At 49.6% G+C, this 16,585-nt stretch overlaps 1 protein-coding gene across 2 annotated transcripts in view; it reads right to left on the reverse strand.

Annotated features, from left to right (window-relative positions):
- The window catches only part of LOC129694734 (E3 ubiquitin ligase Rnf121), a 48,643-nt gene extending 42,897 nt beyond the window's left edge, over positions 1-5,746 (reverse strand). The window contains exons 1-2 of one of the 2 annotated variants that reach the window (XM_055631485.1): positions 5,598-5,746; positions 375-412 (exon numbers count right to left, since the gene is read on the reverse strand). In XM_055631485.1, coding sequence (XP_055487460.1) covers positions 375-412; positions 5,598-5,678 — 119 coding nt within the window. In that variant the 5' untranslated portion in view covers positions 5,679-5,746. Of the gene's footprint in view, positions 1-353; positions 413-5,597 lie in introns of both variants that reach the window. The other variant, XM_055631486.1, reaches the window with a different exon arrangement.
- Positions 5,747-16,585: the final 10,839 nt, after the last annotated feature.

The raw sequence follows: 16,585 nt of genomic DNA on the forward strand, positions 1-16,585 counted from the left end.
CGCCATTCAATGTGATCATGGCTGATCATCCACAATCCGTACCCTGTTCCTGCCTTCTCCCCATATCCCCTGACTCCGCTATCTTCAAAAACCCTATCTAGCTCACTCTTGAAAGTATCCAGAGAACCCGCCTCCTCCGCCCTCTGAGGCAGAGAATTCTAGAGACTAACAACTCTCTGTGTGGAAAAGTGTTTCCTCATCTCCGTTCTAAATGGCTTACCCCTTATTCTTAAACTGTGACCCCTGGTTCTGGACTCCCCCAACATTGGGAACCCCCTACAAGCTCCTAGCTTCAGCTCTGGAATCATCCTTGTCAATTTTTTCGCACCTTCTCCAGTGCCTCTATCTCCTACCTTACTGCGCACGTGTCTCACCTCCATCTTTCTTCTGGTGACAGGCCTGTTAGGTCAATCTGAAAGAGATAGGGAAAAGCATGAAGAGGTGAAGGTTACACGAAGAACAGCAGGTGCTGGAATTTTGTGCAAAAATAAGGGACAGTCGACATTTTGGGTTGGGAACTCGAGGGTCAACATTAAAAAGCAATGTTGCAATGTTGGGTAGACAAAAATCCTGGAGAAACTCAGCGGGTGAGGCAGCATCTATGGAGAGAAGGAATAGGCGACGTTTCGGGTCGAGACCCAAAGGGTGTACCTTCGATTTTTCCAGCATCTGCAGTTCTTTCTTAGACACTTAAGGGTCTCGATCCAAAACGTCGCCTATTTCCTTCACTCCATGCCTCACCCGCTGAGTTTCTCCAGCATTTTTTGTCTACCTTCGATTTTCCAGAATCTGCAGTTCCTTCTTAAACATGAATGATTCCCAAATTGTTTTTGTTTTAGTTTAGTTTTTTACTTATTATATTATTTGAAAAGTACTATGTATACATACCCTGTTGTGCTGCAGCAAGTAAGAATTTCATTGTTCTGTCTGGGATGGCGCAGCTCCCCCCCCCCCCCCGCAAACGCGCATTGGGGAAACAGACCCAACGGGTCTGCACTTGGTCTAATATGACAATAAAACTCTCTTGATTCAACCTGTACTGAGGTGCAGTGAAACGCCGTTTTTGCATTACATTCAATCAGATCAGCTAATACTATACATAAATACAATCAAGGTCATAGGTGATAGGAGTAGAGTTCTTTCTTAAACACTTGCAATGTTAGAGTTCCTGTTAAATCAGTGCTGCAGAAATAAATCCTTAATACATTTAGATTGATTACATTTTTGAAATAATGAATTTAAGTGTGTTTAGAACTCATCCTCTTTCAAACATCTTGACCCAGGCACCACTCTGGACAAGACACAAGCCAATACCCTCATGTAGTGGGATGGAATTAAATGCAAGGGGTGACATTCTAGCCAGATGGTAAAATGGTCACGTTATTCCAACAGAGAGTTCAGTGAGTCTTAGTCCAAGCAAATCATGAATAGAGAAAAGCTAAACACAAAATGCTGGAGTAACTCAGTGAGTCAGGCAGCATCTCTAGAGAACATGGATAGGTGATGTTTCACAGTGCTGGAGTAACTCAGCGGGTCAGGCAGCATCTGTGGGGAACATGGATAGGTGATGTTTCACAGAGTGCTGGAGTAACTCAGCGGGTCAGGCAGCATCTGTGGAGAACATGGATAGGTGATGTTTCACAGAGCGCTGGAGTAACTCAGTGGGTCAGGCAGCATTTCTGGAGAACATGGATTGGTGATGTTTCACAGAGTGCTGGAGTACCTCAGTGGGTCAGGCAGCATCTCTGGAGAACATGGATAGGTGATGTTTCACAGAGTGCTGGAGTAACTCAGTGGGTCAGGCAGCATTTCTGGAGAACATGGATTGGTGATGTTTCAGGTCAGAACCAGTCAGAAGGGTTCCGATCTGAAATTTCACCCCTCCCCCTTTTCTCCAGAGATGCTGCCCGACCCACTGAGTTACTCCAGCATTTTGTGTCTATCCGGTATAAACCAGCATCTGCAGTTCCTTGCTATGCATAAATAGACAAACATTATCTATGTATCTATGTTTCAAACCAGTTAGTAATTTAAGTTCTATTTATGGCATCCGTCTATGAATGTTATGGGCCTCTATTTTTGCTTACAGAACAACAATCACTATATAAAATTGATTAACTGCTCAATGCCCTTTGAGACAGTCAGAAAGAGTTGACAACTTGTAACATACAGCTCACACTGCCCACACAGAGCTCAGTAGTGTTCCTTATTTAATTAGTCATTGGACCAGTACCCATTGGCATGGACTGAAGACCTGGGGATTATAGTTTAAATTCTAACATGGCAATTGAGGTAATCAAATTAAAAATAAATATATAGAATTAAAAGCTTGTCTTGAAGCATGACAATGCGACTCGTAGGCTGTTGTTAAAAACTCAAATGGTTCACTGATATTTCTTAGGAAACGAAAAATCAACTATCCTTCCCCAACCTGTGCTAGACTTTCAACAATCAATAGACAATAGGTGCAGGAGTAGGCCATTTGGCCCTTCGAGCCAGCACCCCCATTCAATGTGATCATGGCTGACCATCCCCAATCAGTACCCCATTCCTGCCTTCACCCCATATCCCCTGACTCTGCTATTTTTAAGAGCCCGATCTAGCTCTCTCTTGAAAGTCCTCTGAAGTGACCCAGCAAGGTGACTCATTCAAGGTCAATGATCATCAGGCTTATCAGTGACTCCTTTACAAGGCACCACAATTCACACATGCAGTGGATCAGATTCAGTGGCACTGGTCGAAGGTCAAAATGAATTCCCAAATAGTGCATTAGGGAGATTGAGATGGGTGCAACAATTCAATCAAGGTGCTCTCTCTGTGAATATGACACTAATTCGAACAGTGCTTTAGTGTCTTAAGGGCCTGTCCCACTTAGCGATTTTGCCGGCATCTTATCAGTGTCGCCAAAAGATTTTGAACATTTCAAAATCCAGCAGCGGCAAAAAAATGTTGCGTCACTTGAGAAAACTCATATGTCATCATGCCGCGTATTTTCCGGTGACCTAATACGTCAGTCAATGATGCCGGCAGTCGCCAAAAAAAAATCGCCGAGTGGGACAGGCCCATTACTACTATAGATACTAGGTACCAGCCCACTGAACACACTCAATCCACATCCATAGATGCACAGCGACAGAGACCCGGGTTCGATCCCGACCATGGGTGCTGTCTGTACGGAGTTTGTACGTTCTCCCCGTGACCTGCGTGGGTTTCCTCCGAGACCTTCGGTTTCATCCCACACTCCAAAGACGTACAGGTTTGTAGGTTAATTGGCTTGGGTTTGTATACGTGGTATAAGAATAAATTGTCCCTAGTGTGTGTAGGCTTGTGTTAGTGTGTGGGGATCACTGATTGATGCAGACTTGGTGGGCCGAAGGGCCTGTTTCCACGCTGTATCTCTAAAACTAAAATCGTTCTGATCCGGAGACAACTATGTCAACAATTACAACCAGGCAAAAATTTATGGTTGAGCAATTAGCCCGAAGCAGGGGTGCAAATCACCAAGTACGATTAACAACAGAGAACAATAGGAAAACTAATTAGTTTTTCCCTTTATTAAGATCCTGTCTGACTGGTACTGAGCCTTGGTCCATAACAAGCACTGACTTCTCCACCCATCGAATATCAAAGACCCAAGCCGTCCTGGCCAAGCTCTTATCTTGCTGCTACCATCGTATTGGAGGGAGTGTCACATTCACTTCTTCTTCCTTCGTGTGGCGTGCACAGCCTAAAGTTGTTGGACAACTTGTTCTATTTCATCTTCCGTTTGTGCACGTTGAGTTGATTGCATTAGTCAAAACAGGGCGGACCACGTGAGAGATGCAATCTTCCACCCCGTCACATTCATTGAAAACTTTGAATGGAATTCAATCTACCTAATGTAAGACACTATTTAGAAGTTAATTTTGAGCTTAAATCACTGAAACTGATCCACTATATGGGTGAATGATGGCACAACAAAGGTGTCACAATAAGTCTAAGAACCATAACCACCAGGATCAAGAGCAGACCTTGCACTACTATGTTTGCTCTACATACTAATTTCTTGCTAAAGGGATACAGCATGGAAACAGGTCCTTGAGCCCACAGACTCCACGCCGACCACCCATTCACACTAGTTATCCCACTTTCTCATCCGCTCCCTACACAGTTGGGGAAAGTTACACAGGCCAATTAACCTACAAACTCGCACACATCTATGGAAAGTGGGAGGAAACCAGAGCATCCGTAGGAAACCCATGAGGTCACAGGGAGAATATGCAAACTCCACACTTGATCGAACCAATGTCCTTGGCGCTGCGAGGCAGCAGCTCTATCCACTGTGCAACTTTTACACTATCATTGTCTAGTTTACTGAGAATAACAAATAATTTATTATACGTTATTGCCATTATTGTTGCATTTAATGACAGGCTAGATGCAGGAAAAATGGTCCCCATTGTAGAAAGAAAATGCTGGAGTAACTCAACGGGTGAGGCAGCATCTCTGGAGAGACGGAATGGGTGACATTTTGGGTTGACAACTTTCTTCAGACTGATGTCAGGGGAGGGCCGGGTCAAAGATAGAATGAAGTTGGAGACAGTACGACTAGTGGGAGAACTGGGAAGGAGAAGGGGATGGAGAGAGAGAGAAAGCAAGGGCTATCTGAAGTTAGAGAAGTCAATGTTCATACCGCTGGGGTGTAAATTTCTCCAATTTGCGCAGGGCCTCACTCTGACAATGGAGGAGGCCCAGGACAGAAAGGTCAGATGTTCCCCATGTTATCGTAGTCCAGAACCAGAGGTCACAGTTTAAGAATAAGGAGCCGGCCATTTAGGACAGAGATGAGGAAAAACATTTTCACCCAGGGAGTTGTGAATCTGTGGAATTCTCTGCCACAGAAGGCAGTGGAGACCGATTCACTGGATGTTTTCAAGCGAGAGCTAGATTTAGCTCTTGGGGCTAACGGAATCAAGGGATATGGGTAGAAAGCAGGAACTGGGTACTGATTTTGGATGATCAGTCATGATCATATTGAATGGCAGTGCTGGTTCGAATGGCCTACTCCTGCACCTATTTTTCCATGTTTCTAATGATCATAAACATACACCAAATAAGAATGTCATTGTTCCACTTCATAATCAGGTACATGTGTCAAAAAAAACCTCACTGGCGGATCCTCTCTCTTTAATGACTACAACACTTTATAAAAGACCTACAAAATGCTACAAGAGGAGGAGCGGTGTTGAAGAGCAAGAGGTAAGCGATGCCACACAATCAGAGTTATGAATTTTAACAGGGGTTCTGAGAGAGAGAGGAGTGAGACAAGACTCCCCGCCGCCGGGCAGGCTCGGGCTCGGGCTCCGGCTCGGGCCACAGCAGCGTGTGCGGGGACGGCGCTGGTCATGAATGGGAGCGGGGTCCCCGGCGGTGCTGGACACGGGGGGAGGCGGCTCCGGGACGCTGTGGCAGCGGGACCGGTTCCCCCGGGCAGGAGAAGGAGCGGGTCCCGCCCGCCCGCCGGGTCCAAGGCCGTGGCTGCCAACGCGGCCCCGGGACCGGGCACTGGGGGGCAGGGAGGGAGGGAGAGGCCCGGTCAGGCGCTGCGCTGCGCTCACCAGCTCCTCGTCGTCCGCCTCCCGGCCGTGCCGATGGTCTCCGTGCGGCCTGGGCGCCTCCACCTCCAACACCGCCGCCATCTTTAGCCTGGTAACCAACAACGCCGCGCCCCGTTGGCTGCGCGCGTCCCGGCCAATCGGCCGCCAGCTTGCTGCCGGGTCCCGGGGGCGGCGTGACGGTGACGTGAGCGGGCGACGTGGCGGGCGGCGTGACGTCAGCGACTGCGTGACGTCACCGACTGTGTGATGTCAGTGGGCTGCGCCACGTGACGCCCCCTCTTGGGCAACTTGGACAAAGTCTTCTTATCTTAATAATAATAATAATAATAATAATTTTATTTATAAAGCACTTTAAAAACAAACATAGCTGCAACAAAGTGCTGTACATCACTAATCATTGACAAAAAAGTTAATACACACCAAAAATAACAATCAAAAGAAATAGTAGGAAAAGACCTGTAAAATAAAGAAACATCAAAAACACCACAAACAGAAGCAAAGCCTCAGGCATGGTCAAAAGCCAGGGAGTACAAATGTGTTTTAACACTGGATTTGAAGATGGACAGTGAGGGGGCCTGTCTGATGTGCAGCGGCAGGGTGTTCCAGAGTGCCGGAGCAGCAACAGAGAAGGCTCTATCCCCTCTGAGCCTCCGACTAGACCTCGCAATAGAATATATATATACACACATAAATACCCAGGTAAATTTCAATATGCTGTTATAGTTCATAGTTTGAAGTTGTGTTTAATAGTCTGATGGCTGTGGGGAAGAGGCTGTTCCTGAACCTGGATGTTCCAGATTTCAGACTCCTGTACCTTCTACCTGAAGGGAGTTGGGAGATGAGTGTGTGGCCAGGGTGTTGTGGGTCCTTGATGATGCTGGCAGCCTTTTTGAGGCAGCGCCTGCGATAGATCCCCTCGATGGTAGGGAGGTCAGAGTCGATGACGGACTGGGCAGTGTTTACGACTTTTTGCAGCCTTTTCCGCTCCTGGACGCTCAAGTTGCCGAACCAAGCCACAATGCAGCCGATCAGCCTGCTCTACTGTGCACCTGTAGAAGTTCGAGAGAGTCCTCCTTGACATACTGACGCTCCTTAATCTTCTCAGGAAGTAGAGGCACTAATGTGCTTTCTCTATGATTGCATCAGTGTTCTGGGACCAGGAAAGATCTTTGGAAATATGCACGCCCAGAAATTTGAAGCTCTTGACCCTTTCCACCATTGATATAAACGGGACTGTGGTCCACACACAAGATTAGAAGTTGTTCAGCCACAGCTGAACACACTTCTCGGCATCTGCAACAATGGTGTCTGTCTTGTCGCCTCTTGTGCGTGGTGGTGGAAAGATCGGTGGAAACAGGGCCGTGACATGAACACTCTTTCCTTGACCCCACTTGGACAAAGTCAGAGGTGGACACACACACAGAGTGCTGGAGTAACTCATACAAACATACATATAGACCCCATCCATGGACCCCGACAGTCTTTCCAGGTGATGCAGAGGATCACCTCCAACCTCATCTACTGTATCCGCTGTTCCAGGTGTCAACTTCTCTACATCGGCATGACCAAGCGCAGGCTCAGCGATCGTTTCACTGAACACCTTCGCTCAGTTCGTCTAAACCAACCTGATCTCCCGGTGGCTCAGCACTTCAACGCCCCCTTCCATTCCCAATCTGGCCTTTCTGTCCTGGGCCTCCTCCATTGTGAGAGTGAGGCCCAGGCCAAATTGGAGGAACTACAACTCATATTTCACTTGGGTAGTTTACACCCCAGCGTTATGAACATTGACTTCTCTAACTTCAAATAGCCCTCTCTCTCCATCCCCTCCTCCTTCCCAGTTCTCCCACCAGTCTTGCTGTCTCCAACTACATTCTATCATTGTCCCTCCCCCTCCCCTGACATCAGTCCCGAAACGTCGCCCATTCCTTCTCTCCAGAGTTGCTTCCTGTCCCGCTGAGTTACTCCAACATTTTGTGTCTACCTTCGATTTAAACTAACATCTGCAGTTTTTTCCTATACCTAGAAACATAGGTGCAGGAGTAGGTCATTTGGCCCTTCGTCCCAGCACTGCCATTCAACATGAACTGAATTGAATTGAATACATTTTATTAGCCAAATATGTATACATACAAGGAATTTGCCCTGGTACTTTGCTCACAAGTAACAACACGATATGCAGTAGACAATTAAAAATAAAACATTATAATTTAAACGTGAAGAATGAAATAAAATACCAGAGCAGAAGGAGGCTACAGATTTTTGGTAATTGAGTAGAGCAACTACTCGTGGAAAAAAGCTGTTTTTATGTCTGGCTGTGGCAGCTTTGACAGTCCGGAGGCAAGGGAAGGGAAGACCTTCCAGAGGGAAGTGATTCAAAGAGTTTGTGGCCAGGGTGAGAGGGGTCAGCGATGATCTTGCCCGCTCGCTTCCTGGCCTTTGCAGTGTACAGTGTGACAATGGAGGGAAAGTTGCAGCCAATAACCTTCTCGGCTGATCGGACGATTCGCTGCAGCCTCCGGATGTCGTGCTTGGTGGCCGAGCCAAACCTGACCATGATGGAGAAGGTGAGAACAGACTCTACGATGGCAGTATAGAATTAGACGATCATTGCCTGTGGCAGATTGTGTTTCCTCAGCTGCTGCAGGAAGTACATCCTCTGTTGGGCCTTCTTGACTGTGGAGTCAATGGTGGCCTCCGATTTAAGGTCCTTGGAGATGATGGTTCCAAGGAACTGAAATGACTCCACAGATGTGACTGTGGTGCTGTTGATGGTGAGTGGGGTGCGGGGAGGGGGAGCTCTCCTAAAGTCTACAATCCATTCCACTGTCTTAAGAGCATTGAGCTCTAGGTTGTTGTGACGGCACCAGGACACCAGCTGTGCCACTTACTGTCTGTAGGCAGATTCCTCCCCACCCTGGATCAGTCCGAAGCTTGACAGAGGTGTCTGTGGAGGAGCAGTCATTGGTGTAGAGAGAGTAAAGGAGAGGGGAGAGTATGCAGCCTTGGCTGCATCTAAAACCAGTACCCCATTTCTGCTTTCTCCTCATATCCCTTGATTCCTTTAGCCCTTAGAGCTAAATCTAACTCTCTCTTGAAAACATAGTCTGAAGAAGGGTCTCGATCCGAAATGTCTTTCCTTCTCTCCAGATATGCTGCCTGTCCTGCTGAGTTACTCCAGGATTTTGTGTCTATCTTCCATTTAAACCAGCATCTGCAGTTCTTTCCTACATATAGAAATATAGACAATAGGCGCAAGAGTAGGCCATTCGGCCCTTTGAACCAGCACCTCCATTCAATATGATCATGACTGATCATCCAGAATCAGTACCCTGTTCCTGCTTTCTCTCCATATCCCTTGCCCGGATATCAGCAGGTCAGGCAGCATCTGTGGAGAGAAGGATTTTGAGGCCATTCTGCAGTTTCCCCGGCCGCGCACGGTAAAGGGGTTGCAGGAATTTGTCAGCATGGTAAATTTTTACCACTGTTTCGTGCCGGCAGCCGCCAACATCATGCGCCCCCTTTACCAGTGCCTCGCGGGCAAGCCGCGGGAGCTCGATTGGTCCGTGGAGGCAGACGCGGCGCTTGAGGGTGCTGAGGTGGCCCTGGCCAACGCTACCATGTTGGTCCACCCGCGGGCCTCAGCCTCAATGGCTCTCACTGTGGACGCCTTGGACTTGGCTGTGGGCAGTGTCTGGAGCAGCTCGTCGACAGCCACTGGCCTTTTATCGGCCGTCAGCTACGACCTCCCGAGCGCAACTACAGCGCCTTCGACAGAGAGCTCCTGGCGTTGTACCTGGCCATCAGGCACTTCCGCTACTTTCTCGAGTGTCGCCCTTTCACAGCCTTCACTGACCACAAACCCCTCACCTTTGCCTTGGGTAAGGCCTTCGACCCGTGGTCCACCCACCAACAGCGATACCGTGCTTACATAGTATGGATGTTCGGCACGTCGCGGGCAACCTCACTGACCACAAACCCCTCACCTTTGCCTTGGGTAAGGTCTTCGACCCGTGGTCCACCCACCAACAGCGATACCGTGCTTACATAGTATGGACGTTCGGCACGTCGCGGGCAACCTCAACACTGATGCTCTGTCCCGCCCTGCCCTCCCCTCCATTTTGGCCGTAGACCGCGGCGTGGACTATAACGAGCTGGCTGCGGCTCAGCGTGCGGACGCTGGGATGGCGGACTACCGCGCTGCTGTTTCTGGCCTCCAGTTGGCCGATGTCCCGTGTGGAGCCTGGGGCACGATGGTCCTCTGCGATGTCTCCACGGGTCGACCTCGCACCATCGTCCCCATAAGATGGCGTCGCCGGATCTTTGACTCAATTCACTGTCTGGCCCACCCGTCTATACGGGCGACCTCCGCGCTGGTGGCGGACACGTTTGTTTGTCACGGTCTATGCAAGCAGGTGGCAGCCTGGGCCCGTGCCTGCCTTCCCTGTCAGACCTCCAAGGTCCAGTGGCATGTGTGGCCCCCGGTGCAGGATTTCGACGTCCCAGCGGGCCGTTTCCTGCATATTCACGTTGACCTGGTGGGCCCGTGGCGGACATCCCGTGGCACTACCCACCTACTGACCGTCGTGGACCGATTCACGAGGTGGCCAGAGGCTATCCCGCTCTCGGACACTTCCGCCGCGGCCTGCGCCCGGGCCGTGGCGGCCAACTGGATCGCCCGGTCCGTGGTCCCGTCGGATATCTCCACCGACCGGGGGGCCCAATTCACTTCCGCGTTATGGTCTTCCCTCGCTCAGCTGTACGGGGCACGGTTACATCACACCACCGTTGACCACCCACAGGCCAACGGGCTCGTTGAGCATTTTCACCGCCACCTCAAGTCAGGGAATGTTGCCGACTGGCCCACTGCAGACTGCAGGAGTATGTGCTAAGGGACTCGCTGAAGCTTGGTGCAGCCAACGCCAAGGCTCGGTGGGGGAGGGCCACAGTCTAGGGTCCTTCCGCTGCTGGAGATGGGGGGCACGGTATGGTGGAGACGCCCCTCAAATTAAATTAAGGGAAGGTATCCCACGCCAGGGGGCCACATGAGTGGCACGGGTGGGGGACATTTTTGTGGAATTTAAAAGACATAAACTGTATTGAACAATCTCTGTAGCCTACAAAATTGTCGGATGGAATTTTCGAACTGTGCACACATTGTATATACTTATTACTTGGACAGGGGCCACAGAGTGGCACGGATGGGGGACAGTTTTTGTGGAATTTGACAAATGTAAAAATATTGTACTGAAAAAAAAATTTGTATAGTCTCCGAAAATGTCGGATGAATTTTTTTGTTCGAATGGTTCATGAATTGCATATATTTATCAATTGAATAAAGTCTATTTAGAAAAAAAAGTCGGCGTTGAAGGCTTGACTGGGTGGACCAGTTGCCGTGGGTGCTACACGGGATCCACACCGCCCCCAAGGAGGACTTGGCCGCTTCCTCCGCCGAGCTGGTGTACGGCTCGGCCCCGCGGGTGCCTGGGGACTTTCACCCTGCCGTCCGTGGGCGGGTGTGGACTCTGCCCCGGCATTGCTGGCGACCATCCGGGAGCGAGTGAGCGAGCAGTTCCCACTTCGTGGCACGGTTTGCCGGCCGTGCACATGCAGTCGGCACTGCAGCATTGTATCTTTGTCTTTGTGCGCAGGGACGCTCACAGATCCTCCTTGCAGCGAGTCCATGAGGGGCCGTTCCGGGTGTTGCGGTCTGGAGTCTCCACCTTCACTTTGGACGTGTTGGGGCCGGGAGAAGTTCAACTCCGTCGGTCGACTCAAGCCTGCCCATGTCGACGTTGGTCGCGCTGCCCCGACCTAGAGGTCATCCGCCGGCCGATCCAGCTGCACCGGTTGTACCCGTTCCTTCGCAGTTTCCTGGTCCTGTTTGACCAGTCCCTCTTGTTACGCCCACCCCTTACGGTCTCCTGGACCTGTTCGGTCGGTTTCCCTTGTTGCACCCACCCATTCTGGTCGCTGTGTCCGTGTCTCTGCTCAGTTACGAACCTCGTGTTCTGGGGGGGTCATGTAGCGACACCTACTGGTGCCTTGGGGTAGTATTGGATTTAACCCTCGGATTGGCTCTACCAGTCACGTGGGCGCGGGGAGCGTTATTCGCGCGCTTTGACCGAGTTAATTCATTCTAGCGCCACACTTGTGGATGCAACATCGTTTTGTTGGCTGTCTTATCGACGAGTTTATTCATTTTACTGTTCAAAATAAAACCCATTGAATTCACTCACTGTCTCAACTCGTCAAAAACCGATTCCTTCTCTCCAGAGATGCTGTCTGACCCGCTGAGTTACTACAGCATTTGGTGTCTATCTTTGGTTTAAATCAGCATCTGCAGTTCCTTCCTGCACATTTAGACCATATTATGTGGGTTAACACTTTGCTACTAATGCTGAAGGAGTGTTACACTTTTTGAGTGACACCAATTTGCTGTTAGCTGAGATGTCTAAACCAATGCCCTCCCCACAATATGGGATGGTGGGACTGACATATGCTGAGAGAATGGAGCAGCTGGGCTTGTATACTCTGGATGAGAGGGCATCTTATTGAAACATATAAGATTATTAAGGGTTTGGACACGCTAGAGGCAGGAAACATGTTCCCGATGTTGGGGGAGTCCAGAACCAGGGGCCACAGATTAAGAACAAGGAGTAAGCCATTTAGAACGGAGACGAGGAAACGCTTTTTCTCACAGAGAGTTCTGAGTCTGTGGAATACTCTGCCTCAGAGGGCGGTGGAGGCCGGTTCTCTGGATACTTTCAAGAGAGAGCTAGATAGGGCTCTTAAAGATAGCGGAGTCAGGGGATATGGGGAGAAGGCAGGAACGGGGTACTGATTGGGGATGATCAGCCATGTTCACATTGAATGGCGGTGCTGGCTCGAAGGGCCGAATGACCTCCTCCTGCACCTATTGTCTATAATATACCCTAGGCAAGGAAAGACTGTCCAAACAAAACCAGAAGCACACAGACACTGCTGTTTGCAGGCCTTGTGGTGAGCAGGAAGTGGCTGCCTTGTTTCCGTTACCACACTATCATCTGCAGGTTGCAAATTCTGAAAGAATGCTAACATTTTTTTTAAAAGGCTCTAAATTTCTGGTCGGTTGAGCTGCTTTATCCTCCCCAGCTGGCACTTCATAATGTTGAAGGTAGACAAAAATGCTGGAGAAACTCAGCGGGTGAGGCAGCATTTATGGAGCGAAGGAACAGGTGACGTTTCAGGTCGAGACCCTTCTTCATAATGATGATGGTGTAGTGACCTGGACGAGGTCAGGAAAAGGCTAGAGGCCAGGCAGGTTCAGAAGTCCTTTAATGAAGCATGGCAAAACACACAGATGAAAAACACACACGATTGTTAAGGGCTTGGACATACTAGAGGCAGGAAACATGTTCCCGATGTTGGGGGAGTCCAGAACTAAGGGCCACAGTTTAAGAATAAGGAGTAGGCCATTTAGAACGAAGATGAGGAAACACTTTTTCTCACAGAGAGTGGTGAGTCTGTGGAATTCTCTGCCTCAGAGGGCGGTGGGGACCGTTTCTCTGGATGTTTTCAAGACGGAGTCAGGGGATATGGGGAGAAGGCAGGAACAGGGTACTGATTGGGGATGATCAGCCATGATCACATTGAATGGTGGTGCTGGCTCGAAGGGCCGAATGGCCCACTCCTGCACCTATTGTCTATTGTCTATCACCCCCGAGCTGGAACCGGGAAACCCCGTGGACAGACAATTCTCCCTGTCCCGCAAGAGCCGAGGGGGATGACCCAAGGAGAGGCTAACCCCACAAGGACTGCCACAATGGTCTAGATATATACAGGACATTCTGAGATGTCATGTCGTTATTGTGAAAGGGACTTGGCAGTAATTTACTGTATGTTTTAGACAACAGACAATAGGTGCAGGAGTAGACCATTCGGCCCTTCGAGCCAGCACCGCCATTCAATGTGATCATGGCTGATCATCCACAATCAGTACCCCGTTCCTGCCTTCTCCCCATATCCCCTGACTCCGCTATCTTGAAGAGCCCTATCTAGCTCTCTCTTGAAAGTATCCAGAGAACTGGCCTCCACTGCCCTCTGAGGCAGAGAATTCCACACTCACAACTCTCTGTGTGAAAAAGTGTTTCATTATCTCCATTCTAAATGGCTTACCCCATTTATTCTTAAACTGTGGCCCCTGGTTCTGGAGTCAAGTCAAAGTCAAAAAGTCAAAGTCAAAGTCAATTTAATTGTCATTTGGACCCCTGGAGGTCCAAACGAAATGCCGTTTCTGCAGCCATACATTACACACAAATAGACCCCAGACACAACAATAATTACATTTAACATAAACATCCATCACATAGCTGTGATGGAAGGCCAAAAAAACTTATCTCTCCACTGCACTCTCCCCCCCCCAATGTCAGAGTCAAAGTCATAGCCCCCGGCTGGTGATGGCGATTGTCCCGCGGCCATTCCAGCCACGCCGGGTGGTGCGGTGTCAGGCCCCGCTCCAGGAGCTCTTCAACCCCGCAACTCGGGCGGGAGAAGTCGCCGCCGCAGAAGCCCCGAAAAGCGGTCTCCTTCCAAGGAGCCGTGGGCTCCCGGCGCCGCCGTCCACAGACCTGTAGAGAGCCTCCGACTCCCGGTACTGCAGCAGCAGCAGAGCAGGGCAGAACTTTCAGCAGCAGCAGCGCTCCTCCACCGCTCCAGACCCGGCCAGCTCCGCGACGGTACGGTGATAAACCTGAGTCCCCGGTCTCTTGTGTTGGAGGCCGCTCCTCGTTGCGGCCTCAACGACAATGGAAACCCTACGAGAAAAGGCGGGTCTCCAGAGCAGGGAGAGATTCACAAAGTTTCCCCCCCCCCCCCCTCCCACCCCACCCCACCCCCCCACACACACACCCCGACATAAAATACAAAAACTACATGAAACACACAGACAAAAATAATAAAAACGCGGACAGGCGCGGACAGGCTTGGGGGACTTTGACTTTGACTTTGACACCAACATGACCAGCATCACCACCACATTAATGCAACACCAACTTTGATGGACTAGCCATGTCATCCGCATATCCAACACACGTCTCCTTAAACAAATCCTGTACTCTTAATTGAAGGAAGGTCGGCGAGCCCCCGGCGGGCCAAAGAAACGCTTCAAGGACAACATCAAGTACAGTCTGAAGAAATTCCACATTGCAGTGAGCAACTGGGAGCACATTACACTGGACAGGCGCTCCTGGAGGAAATCCATGCAGGAAGGAGCTGCACGTCACGGAATGGAACTACGCCGTGTCACAGAGACAAAGCGACAGCACCGTAAGGGGGGAAGGAGGCTCGACGACTACCAACCACCACCAGTCTCCACTGCCCACGTTGCACCAAGGTGTGTGGATCGCAGGTCGGTCTCTACAGACCCACAAGTAGACCACCCTATGGAGAGGAGAGGACAGTCATACTCGTTTAGAGTGACCGTCGATGAAACATATAGAAAAGAGAGTGGTGGTGAATCTGTGGAATTCTTTGCCACAGAAGGCTGTGGAGGCCAAGTCAGTAGATATTTTTAAGGAAGAGGTAGATACTTGATTAGCACAGGTGACTTCTCAGTTGTGGGGAGAAGACAGGAGAACGGGGTTAGGAGGGAGCGATAAATCAGCCATGATTGAATGGCGGAGTAGACTTGATGGGCCGAATGGCCTAAATCTACTCCTATCACATGATCTTATGATCTAACAAGTGCTCCATTCCCCCTAAAATAGACGTCACAAAACCTCAATCAGAATTACAGCCCCCATCTCACAAAATAGCTATTCCTTGTCAAACTTTTAATTGCAAATTGGACAGGTTGGGCAGATGCATGACAGATGCAGTTTAATGCGGATAAATGTGAGGTTATCCACTTTGGTAGCAAAAACAGGAAAGATTACTATCTAAATGATGTCAAGTTGGGAAAAGGGGAAGTACAACGGGATCTGGGGGTCCTTGTACTTGTCAATGAAAGTAAGCATGCAGGTACAGCAGGCAGTGAAGAAAGCGAATGGCATGTTGGCCTTTATTAAAAAGAGGAATTGAATATTGGAGCAAAGAGTTGTACAAGAATTGCGGTTGTACAGAGCCCTAGTGAGACCACAGCTGGAGTATTGTGTGCAGTTTTGGTCCCCTAATTTGAGAAAGGACATTCTTGCTATTGAGGGAGTGCAGCGTTACAGGTTAATTCCCGGGATGGCGGGACTGTCATATGCTGAGAGAATGGAGCGGCTGGGCTTGTATACTTCGGAGTTTAGAAGGATGAGAGGGTATCTTATTGAAACATATAAGACTATTAAGGGTTTGGACACGTTAGAGGCAGGAAACATGTTCCTGATGTTTGGGGAGTCCAGAACCAGGGGCCAGTTTAAGAATAAGGGGTAAGCCATTTAGAATGGAGACGAGGAAACACTTTTTCTCAGAGTGGTGAGTCTGTGGAATTCTCTGCCTCAGAGGGCAGTGGAGGCATGTTCTCTGGATGCTTTCAAGAGAGAGCTAGATAGGGCTCTTAAAGATAGCGGAGTCAGGGGATATGGGGGGAAGGCAGGAATGGGGTACTGATTGTGGATGATCAGCCATTGAATGGCGGTGCTGGCTCGAAGGGCCAAATGGCCTACTCCTGCACCTATTGTCTACATATCCACTTAACAGAAGTAAACGCTCACAGAAAATCATAAGTGATAGGAGTCGAATTTGCCCATCGTCTCTACTCCACCATTCCATCATGGGTGATCTATCTCTCCCTCCTAACCCCATTCTCCTGCCTTCTCCCCATAACCTCTGATACCTGTACTAACCAAGAAATGGAAAGACAGCCACTAAACTCCAGCAGGCCAGGGAGCATCTGTGGAGGGAATGAACAGATGACATTCTGGTTCAGGACCACTCCGCAGACTGTGGAAATCTGAAGGGTTCTAACCTGAAACATCATCTTTCCATTGCCTCTGTAGCTGCACCCCATCCCCCCCCCCCCCCCC

This window comes from Leucoraja erinacea, unplaced genomic scaffold, assembly GCF_028641065.1.
Source record: "Leucoraja erinacea ecotype New England unplaced genomic scaffold, Leri_hhj_1 Leri_77S, whole genome shotgun sequence".
Classification (NCBI taxonomy): Eukaryota; Metazoa; Chordata; class Chondrichthyes; order Rajiformes; family Rajidae; genus Leucoraja; species Leucoraja erinaceus.